This window comes from Rhincodon typus, chromosome 24, assembly GCF_021869965.1.
Source record: "Rhincodon typus isolate 14 chromosome 24, sRhiTyp1.1, whole genome shotgun sequence".
Lineage (NCBI taxonomy): Eukaryota > Metazoa > Chordata > Chondrichthyes > Orectolobiformes > Rhincodontidae > Rhincodon > Rhincodon typus.
This window is the reverse complement of record NC_063355.1, coordinates 33,663,872-33,674,395: the sequence shown is the minus strand read 5'-3', so window position 1 is coordinate 33,674,395 and position 10,524 is coordinate 33,663,872. Positions and strand designations below refer to the sequence as shown.

The following is a 10,524-nucleotide window of genomic DNA, read 5'->3' as shown; positions in this document are numbered from 1 at the left end:
CCCTGCACCTTGTTGTCTTGAATATTGTCTTATATGGCTTGATGTAAATTTTTGTTTGACAATTGCTCCTTGGGACATTTAACTATATTAAGTGTTCTACATTGGTGAATGTTTATGTTGTTGCAATTGGTGCATTTTCAGCAGCATAAGCAGATCACTTCTGGGTAGGTAACGATTCCTGGGAAATTTCTGGCTCCTGGTTAAGGAGCCAAATCCCAGGTAAGGACTTGACACCCAGGCTGGTTGCTGATGTCCAGGTAGGTTTCTGACCATGAGAAGCTGCTGTGCTATCTTCACACCTCTGCTGAACAACTACACAGCTGTGGGTTGGTCATCAGGGTTGAACCCTCCATGTGAGATCAGTAACACACACAAACCCCAGGGCAGATGTTTTCTCTGGTTGGACAGTCTAGAAGCAGGGGATACAATTTCAGGATAGACTATTTGGGACAGAGATAAGGAAACATTTCACTCAAAAAGTAATGAAGCTGTGGAATTTCCTACTACAGAAGGCAGTGGAGGCCAAGTCACTGAATATATTTAAGAAAAAGATGTGTAAAGTTTTAGATTTTAAAAACATCAAGGATCATGGGAAGAAAGCCGGAATATGGCATTAAGATAAGAGATCGGCCATGATTTGTATTGAATGGCAGAGAGTTTGTAGGGCTTAATGGCCTACTCTTGTTCCTAGTCTCAAACCCTTCCCCAGCAATCTGCACACTAAGTTTTAAAGAATGACTCACAAGAATAACTGGATAAACTAAATTGCATGTGAATTATTGAGCACAAATGTCATAGTTTCAACTTTTCATCTTTATTGAATTAACTGATTTGAGCCCACTTGTTTCTTTATTGCACCAGGTGATTGTTGTGGCCTTGAGTCATCAAGTTGTTAATTCACTCATTGAAGACTTTCATTTGCAATTGTATTGCTCTCTGTATGCTGTCCTAGGTCATGGTTATAGGTTAGCGGGGCAGAGATTGATGCCTCTCTTCTCTGTTCCACCACAGGTGCCTCCTCCTTCACACCAGAATGCTTGAATCAAACAGCAGTTATGTTAATGTCCATAAGAATGCATGTCACAGTGTATACCTGTACAGAACCATCATCCTGCTCATTACCTTCTGTTTTACTTTACTTGGAATTGTGGTAAGGTTACATGTTTACTTTATGTTGAGTTCCCCCTGCTCTATTTCAGATTTTTCTCCCCTATTGATTAGCTGATATCACTGGAGATAGATGCCACTTCCTCTTGAGGCACCCAAAGTGACCTGGTGGCTTCATGCTGTGATTCTCCCTTTGTTGTGTGTACATGGGCATTATCATTCAGCCCAACAGTGAAAAGGTCAGAATTCATTTCCAGACCAGCAAGTAGTCTAAATCCTCTTTACCTGTCCACTACCCAGATCGTATTATTTTTCCCCTTTTCCTTTGACCACTTCTCCTATCCAGTCTCAAACAGTGACATGGTTCCTCTCTCAAACGTTAGTAAAGTCCATAGCTTCACATCTTGATCAATATCCATCTTATGGTATAGAACCCAATATTGCACATAACACTCTAACTCTTATTAAAGTTTTGTTTATGATCAGTGTTACCTCTCAGTAATTATGTTCAAGCCTCTTCTAATAAGACTTTGATCTTTCATTGTCTTTTTTTACGCACTCACTAACCTGTGATATTGCCTTCAATGTTCTACAAACCTTTTCACCTCACCAAATTCAAAAAACTAAAGAACTGCAGATGCTGAAAATCAGAAACCACAAAGTAAGAAAGATGTTTAACTACTTTAAGCTGTTCTGAAGATGAATCACTCGATCTGAAATGCTGACTCTGCTTTCTCTTCACAGATGCTGTCAGACCTGCCAAGTTTTTTCTGATTTTGTTTCATCCACCAAATTTCTTTGGTTTTCTGTAACACTGAAACTACTGTTTTTCAGAATAAAATTACTAGAATGACAGAACAAAATTCCACTAACATTCATCGCTGCACACTTAGTGTTAATGAAACCCACTGCCACATCATGGCTCATTCCTCCACTTTATCAGCAGCCCTTTGCTTTTATTGGCCTTTTAGTGAATTCATTACCCTTCCTATTTCAGTATAATCTGCAAATTTCAACAGTATTCCCCCAGTCCTACGTTCAAATGGTTAATTTCTGCAGTGGCCTCAGAACTGAGCCCTGTGGGACAGCAGTATTCACTTCTAAACTTCTCCTTTGTAAACAGTTTTTAATTCCATTTTCCCTTCCTTACTTTGACTCTACAGCCTTTATCTTCTCTATTAATTGCCACATGATGTCTTGTATTAGGTCTGTCATCTGTCTAAAATTGTTATTCCCAGTTACCTCTTCAAAGAATTCCACAAGGTTGGTGATCATCCCTATTGATATCCATGCTAACTGCCTTTAAATAATTTATCTAGATATAAAGTAACTTCAGAATGAATTAAAGGCTTAATATTTTTTCATTACACCGACATTAAACAGACTTGCCTGTATATACCCTGATTACTCCTGTCTGCTTTAGGTACAGTGGCCACTTTGCAGTCCTCCAGCACACATCCACATAAAATAGGACCCTGAAATATAAAGCGTAAGAAGTATGTTATTACTGCACTAGAGTAACTGCTTAGATGAAGCTGATATTTTTGGAGTGGAAATCGAACCCAAGGTCTCCTGACTCAGTTAATGATTCAACACTAACATCACATAGCAGGGCAGTCCTCTCCAACTAATGCTGTAACACAGACAAGCTTCAAACAGCCTTCCCTCCACTTCATTTTCTTGAAAAGGATTTATTTTTTAATTGACTAAATTTAAACATTTTGCAACTTGTGGTGGTTAACAGTAGGTGGGGTAAAGAGATTTGCATGAGTGTGGATGCAAATGTAGTTTGGATGTATCAATTTTAAAAGAATGCTTAGTTCCTTTTTCTAAATACAGAAGATAATAGGGTTAAATTTGTGATGTTCAGATGTTTGTGAGTTGGACTAGTCAGTGATGGTGCTGCTGTGTTTACTTTGATTTGTTCTTGGCTAATTTTCACATTGTCACACCTCCACACTTTGAAATTCAGTTCCACTCTTGCATTTCACCCTGTTGACCATATGTGAGGCTAGATGCTGAATGACTGTGGGCTACTTGACGACGAGGGTATCACAAGTGAGCTTGACCCATGCTCTGCTGCGGTGTGCACTTCTAGCGGAAACACTGGGTGAGGGATCAATCTGTTGGATTCTTTACCCCCTTTTGATGAAGGCTACAGAGGCTAATTGTAGCACTACCAGTGCTGTTACGGTTGACAAAAGCAAAGGCAGCATTGACTGGGGATTGAATTCATCCTGATTATCTTATTCCACCATACTTTCAGCTGCCTCGTCTGGAAGCTGTAGAACTTTTCCTCCAAACTGCTACATCTCTCCGTCTCCTCCTTTTGGGTTGCTCCTTTAAAACGTAATTCTTTGACTGACCTTTTGGTGATTTGTCCTGTTATTTCTTTAGTCAAATAACCTTTTATTTGGATGTTTTGTAATGATAAAAGGAAAATTTGCCCTTGACTCATTATAAATTTATTGACTTAAAGGTAAATATTACAACAGTATAAGCAATGCGCAACATACATAGATGTAAATAATACAAATACAATATTTATCTGAGCCCAGGTCACAAGGTTGATTGATCTTCTTCCAATCAATGGCATTGATATTGCTAAATTGCTCAGAGCTTTGCTTGGCTGGGATTCTTGGCTTTTCAGCATTTGGGCTTACATGCACATCTTGCTCAAGTAGCCACAATGTATGGTTTCTTATTCATAGTAATACCTAAAATGTTTGTCACAATTTTTAATTAGCAATTATGCATGCATCAAGTCCAAAGGCTGATTGTTCTCACCCTCCAGAATAATAGATCCTTAAAACCAGGAGGCTGTTTTTACAAGCTGTACAGTACTGAATTGGATTAAAACAGACTTTGGCCTAATAATAAGTCACTGTTTGACCAAAATATTTTAGCACTCATAAGCCTTTGTCAGAATCATGGTGACTAATCATCTAAAGACTAATTAACTTGGCAGTTTTATTTAACTTTTTCCATTCATCCCTGCAGATTCTCCTAATTAAATCTCGGATCCTCTATAAGAAACTAGTGACTCTGACTGGATTTCTTGGAGACCAGCAGTGGGCAAAGATCAGCATGATTGAGAGGAGAATCTTCCTCTATCCTACAGCTTTTCTGTTTTGTTGGGGACCAGGTTAGTAGAGTCTAACAAGGTGCTCTGTGTGACTCTGTAGATGTGATAATAAAACCAAATTAGAGAGTGGAGGGGGCACATTGATGCACCATCTTACTGCTCAATTCATAGAATCTACACTGTGGAAACAGGCCATTCAGTCCACACCGACCCTCCAAAGAGCATCTCTCCCAGATTCATCCCCCTATCTCTGTAACTCTGCATTTCCCATGACTAATGCACTTAGCCTGCACATACATGGACACTCTAGGCAACTTAGCATGGCCAAACCACCTAACCTGCATGTTTTTGGACTATGGGAGGAAACTGGAGCACCTGGAGGAAACCCATGCAGACACAGAGAATGTGCAAACTCCACACAGACAGCGACCTGAGGGTGGAACTGAACTTGGGTCCTTGGCACTGTGAGGCAGCAATGCTAACCACTGAGCCATCGTGTTGCAATTATTCAGCTATTTAAGACTTACCAGATGACACCACGTGAACCATGTGTTTTAGCCTGCCTTAGATTCTGGAAAAGCCCCAGAGGATTGGTAAACTGCTAATATTTATTCATAAACAACCTTTTATTCAAAAGGGAAGCGGATTTAACAAAAAACAGGTAACTATAGGCCATTAACTTAACATCTGGTATAGGTAAAATGTTACAGCCTACACTTCATCCTCATTATCCACTGATGCACTACCACCAGATCCACATACTCATGAGATCAGCTGCTAAACTCATCTTTTTGTCTATGTTCACTCATCTGGTCTGATTGTGCTGTACTTCGTAGTACATAGGAGAGTTACATTGGAGTGGTATTCACGGTTTTTGTTATCCTTGGGGAGTCCAAACCATTAACTCCCACAGATAACTAAGACAGGGTGTGTTATAAAGGATCTAATAGCAGAGCATTTAGAAACCAATAATATGAATCAGAATGGGTTCATGAAGGGAAAGTCATACCTGACAAACTTATTACAGCTCTTTAAGGAGGTAACAAGTAGGATAGATAAAAGAAAAGCTGTGGGGATGTAATATATTTGGAGTTCCAAAAGGCATTTGATAAGGTACTGCACGTAAGGCTATTTCATAAGAGCCATGGTGTTGGAGGTAACATATTAGCACAGGTAGAGGATTAGCTAACTAACAGAAGACAGGATTGGGATAAAGGGGCATTTTTATGATGGCGACCCATAACTAGTGGAGTGTCAGAGCAATCCGTGCTGAGACCACCATTATTTGCAAAATATCTTAATGACTTCGATGACAGAAAAGAATGTACTATCACCAAATTTGGGATGAGACAAAAATAGGTGGGAGGCAAGTAGTGAGGATGGCACAAGGAGTCTACAAAGGGATATAGAGAAATTAGGTGAAAGGATAAAAATTTGGCAAATGGAATATAATGTGGGAATATGTGATGTTATGCACTTTGTCAAGAAGAATAGGGGAGCTGAATATTATTTAAATGGAGAAAGACTGCAGAGAGCCACAAAAAAGGAGGATTTGGGTAACCTAGTGTATAAATCACAAAAACCTAGCATTCAGGTTCAGCAGGTAATAGGGCAGGCAAGTGGAATGTTGGCCTTTATTTCAAAGGGAATGGAGTATTAAATAGGGAAGTCTTGCTAAAACTAGGCACCAGTCAGATCACAGCTGGAATACTGTGAACAGTTTTGGTCTGAATTTTTAAATGAAAGATATACTGCCATTTGAGGCAGTCCAATAAAGGTTCACTCAGTTGATACCAGGTACAGAGGAATTTTCTGATGAAGAAAGATTGAATAGGTTGGGCCTGTACTCATTGGAGTTGAGATGAATGACAGGAGCTCTTATTGAAACATACAAGATTCTTAGGGGTCTTGACAGGGCAAATGTGGAGAGATTGCTTTCCCTTGTACCAGATCTAGAACCAGAGGGAATAATCTCAGAGTAAAGAGTCACCCATTTAGACAGAGATGAGGAAGGACTTTCTTTCTCTTAGTGTGGTGAATCTGTGGAGTTCTTTACCACAGAGGGCTGTTGAAGCTGGGTCATTAAGTATACTCATGGCTGAAATGGACAGCCTTCCTTTTAATCAGTAAGGGGATCGAGGGATATGGGGAAAAGGCAGGAAAGTGAAGTGAAGGATTATCAGACGATTTCATTGAATGGTGGTACAGACTAGTTGGGCCAAATGGCCTCCTACTTCTCCTATGAATGATGGTCTTAAAATAAATGTGCTAGACAGATTACAGCAGGGAATTGCTGGGCAGTGGTGGCGGGGGGAATGCAAATGGTGTTAAATAACTTCTAAATAGCTCAGACAGTTCCAATAGTTATCATAGAATCCCTACGGTGTGGAAACAGGCCCTTTGGCCTAACAAGCCCATACCGACCCTCAGAGCATCCCACCCAGACCCATCCCCCTATAACTCACCTAATCTATAGATCCCTGAACACTACAGGCAATTTAGCATGGCCAATCCACCTAACCTGCACATCTTTGGACTGTGGGAGGAAACCGGAGCACCCGGAAGAAACCCATGCAGACACAGGGAGAATGTGCAAACTCCACACAGACAGTCGCCCAAAGGTGGAATCGAACCCGGGTCCCTGGCACTGTGAGGCAGCAGTGCTAACCACTGAGCCACCGTGCCACCCGTTATCCTTCATGAGATATACAAAATATTGTTTGGACAGTATGTTAGTGAGATTATATATACACATACTTCTCTTTTGCATTAAATACCTAGGTCTTTAAGGCAGTGCACCACCAAAGTTAGTAAGAGTGAGTGACAGCACAAGGTAAACCAGAAAATAATGATATGGTGACCACACACTTGGGTTTTAAACTCCTGAAATGTTCACGTTAAGGGAAGTCCAAGGGAGGAGAGAGTGGAGGAACTATATCATCATTCGTGTATTGTTACTGGGTCAAGGTCCGGGAGTTCCCTTCCTAATAGCATTGTGGGTGTAGCTACATCCTGTGGACTGGAAAGGTGGTGAGGAACCTCCTTCTCAAGGCAATTAGAGATGGGCAATAAATGCTGGTCCAGGCAGTGATGCCAATATCCCATGAACAAATACATTTTTAAAAAGTTGCTCTTGGAAGTGAAGAGAATAAGCTTAGCCAGATCATATTAGTTACCCTTTAAATCCTAGCTATTCTGACAGATAAAACTTGGGAGAGAAAGAGTGAGGGGTTAACGTAAATCAGTGAGGGATGCAACTAACCATGTAATCATGCCATCATGCCATCAGCATAACACTTAAAGAAAAAAGTCTGAGATGGTCATTGAAGGAGAAACAGCACTCTACCAAATTGGTAATGTACATAGTGTGAACAGAGAATTGGAAATACTTTACCAGTTATCTATACATATACATGGTACAGTAGAAATCATAAAGATTACCAACTGAATCAACACGAAGATGACTAGGACAAACCATATCTAGGATTAAGGGTAGACTTGATCATGGTGCAGAACTTTCTTCTATGGTTATCACAATTCCAAACCAGTGGGAAGATCCACAGGTTAGAGAACCTGGGAAAGAATTTTAAAAGCAAAAATTGACACAAGTGATAATAGTGGGGGTAGAAGGAAGAATGTAGAATATTACAATTATAGGATCATGAGATAGGAGTTCACAGGTTGGCACATATCAACAAATAAGGAAAAAAAGATTGTGCCAAATATTCCACAGGTGATGATTACTTATCAGATGATTATTTTGTCGTGTATTTTGTGTAGAGGAGCCTCTCCCTCCATAGGTTATACATGCAATAGGTGGACGGTTATGTACGTGATGCATGTACTTCTGTTGGTTAAATGTTGTCATGTTTGTTGAAGAAAGCCAAAAAAACTAATTTTAACCTCTGTTTATGGTTTTTTTTCCCTTTAGCAACCATTCTGGCCGTGGTTAAGCTGTTGAACCCAAAGGACATGCCTTCTCTTTATGCTATACTCTATAGCTTACAGGTGAGCTTTCCAAAACAATATTTAGTCATGGGGTAGGGGTGGGAGGTGGTGGTTGGGGGAGGGGGTGGTGCTATACCTCTTTCTCTCAGTCAGAGTGACTAGATGATGTAGCGTGACTCTAATATGATCTGGTTAGGCTAACTCCCATCGCTCATTTGAGCAATATTTAAGACAATTATTCTTGTTGATGCCATTACCTGGGCCAGCATTTATTACCCATGAGTTTGTAGACTTGCTTGTTGAGCTGGTGTGTTTGATTGTAGATGTTTCATCACCCTGCTAGGTAACATCATCAGGGCACCTCCGGTGAAGCATTGGTGTGTCCCGCTTGTTATTTATATGCCTCGGTTTGCTGGAATCAGGAAGTTCTACCAATACTTTGCCAGATGTAAATCTATAATAATTATGGACCACAAACCCCTGTTAAGTCTACTTAAAGAGGACAAGGCAGTGCTGCCCATAGCTTCAGGCCAATTCAGTGGTGGGCTCTAATACTAAGTGCATATAATTACAAGTTGGATTACCGTCTGGGAGGCCAAGTAGCAAATGTGGACACATTGAGTTGCCTCCCACTGGCAGATACACCACTGGTGGTGCTGATGGAAGAGTCCGTAATGGTTTTAAATTTTCTGGACACACTTCCAGTCACAGCTGATAGTATTAGACTTTGGACGCAGAAAGATCTGGTCCTAGCAAAACGGAAACACCTGGTGGTGATGGAAGAAACCAAAGGGCCATCACAACCAGAATTGAAACCCATATGGACCCAGAGAGATCAGATCACACGAGAGAACAGCATATTATTATGGGGAGCAAGAGCAATTGTCCCGAGCAAAGGTCTCTGCCAGATACTGGCTGAACTCCACCAGGCTCATCCAGGATTTTGAAAATGAAGATATTGGCAAGAAGTTATATCTGGTGGCCAGGATTAGATGCAGACATAGCCACATTGGTGGGACAGTGCCCACGTTGCCAACAAGGACAAAAATTACCGCAGTTTCCCTCACATTTGTAGGAATGGCTGGAAAGACCTTGGACTTGGTTACACATTGACTATGCACGTCCTTTCATGGACTCAACGTTCTCAATCATTGTAGGCATCCAGTCAAAGTGGCTGGACGTGCATAGAGTTCATTCGTCAAACACTGGCAACAGTAGAAATTCTGTGTGCGTCTTTTGCAAAACATGGACTCCCAAAAGTGTTGGTCACAGATAACAGGCCATTGATTACCAGCAGGGAACTTGAGTGTTTCCTAAAGTCAAATGGTATTTGACATGTAAGGATAATTTCATTTCATCCAGTGGTCTGGCAGAAAGAGCAGTCCAAATGTTTAAGGCAGGCTTAAAGAAACAGCCTACAACTTCACTAGATAGCAAACTGTACAGTTTTCTATTTGATCATAGGACCACCCCTCATACAACTACAGGGATAGCTCCAGCAGATTTGCTAATGGGGAGAAGACCCTGCATCAGGTTAAATCTGATCTTCCAGGACCTGTGGGGGGGAGGTGAAACTGCATCCAGAATGCCAAGGCTGGACACAAGTCTCCACTAAGGAAGACAGGCATTTTACTTCAGGGGACAAAGTTTGGTGTAGGAACCATGGGAATGGCCCTGTATGGGTAACAGACATGGTTGACGCAAGGTCAGATCCTGCGATGTGTAAAGTTCGGGTAGGTGTGATGGTTCTGAACAAGCATGTGGACCATATGAAAGCTGCAAACTTGCAAACGGTGCAACACCCTTTCTGACTGTACCAGAACCCGTGGGTTCTCGCCCTCCATCAAACGTTGAAAAGGCCTTGGAATCTGAGATGGACATGGGGATGTCACTGCCTCAATGCCTTTCCCACCTGAAGAGGAGAATAAATTTCTTCTGAGATGCCCCGGGTGCAAGAGGTGAGCTACTGTGTGTTACACGCTGCCTGTATCAGAGGCACAGTTGGAGGAACCTGACACAGTGCTAAAATGCCCAGAAGGAGCTACTAAAAAAAAACTGGCTTATGTCCATGGACTCAGAGGGGGAGGGATGTAGTGACTGTAACAAGGTCAGCCAGGTAGATCTCAGATTATGAATTCCCTGATTGGTGCAGATTAACAGCCCTAATCATGGAGCCTTGGCTGACAGATAAGAGCAGGAGTATCAGACATCCTGTTCACTCCGAAAACTGCCTCTAAAGGATGTGGATCAGTGTCGAGGACTCTCCACATTCAAATAAAGGGTGAGATAACAAGGTGTAGAGCTGGATGAACACAGCAGGCCAAGCAGCATCATAGGAGCAGGAAGGCTGATGTTTCGGGCCTAGACCCTTCATCAGAAATTGA

The 10,524-nt window shown here is 41.4% G+C and overlaps 1 protein-coding gene across 1 annotated transcript in view; it reads left to right on the top strand.

The window, feature by feature from the left end:
* Positions 1–1,018: 1,018 nt before the first annotated feature.
* Positions 1,019–10,524, top strand: part of LOC125485999 (transmembrane protein 116-like) — a gene marked incomplete at its 3' end in the record, with an annotated part of 10,104 nt that continues 598 nt past the window's right edge. Inside the window, exons 1-3 of the mRNA XM_048611740.1 lie at positions 1,019–1,150; positions 4,108–4,252; positions 8,124–8,200. Coding sequence (XP_048467697.1) covers positions 1,034–1,150; positions 4,108–4,252; positions 8,124–8,200 — 339 coding nt within the window. The remainder of the gene's footprint in view (positions 1,151–4,107; positions 4,253–8,123; positions 8,201–10,524) is intronic.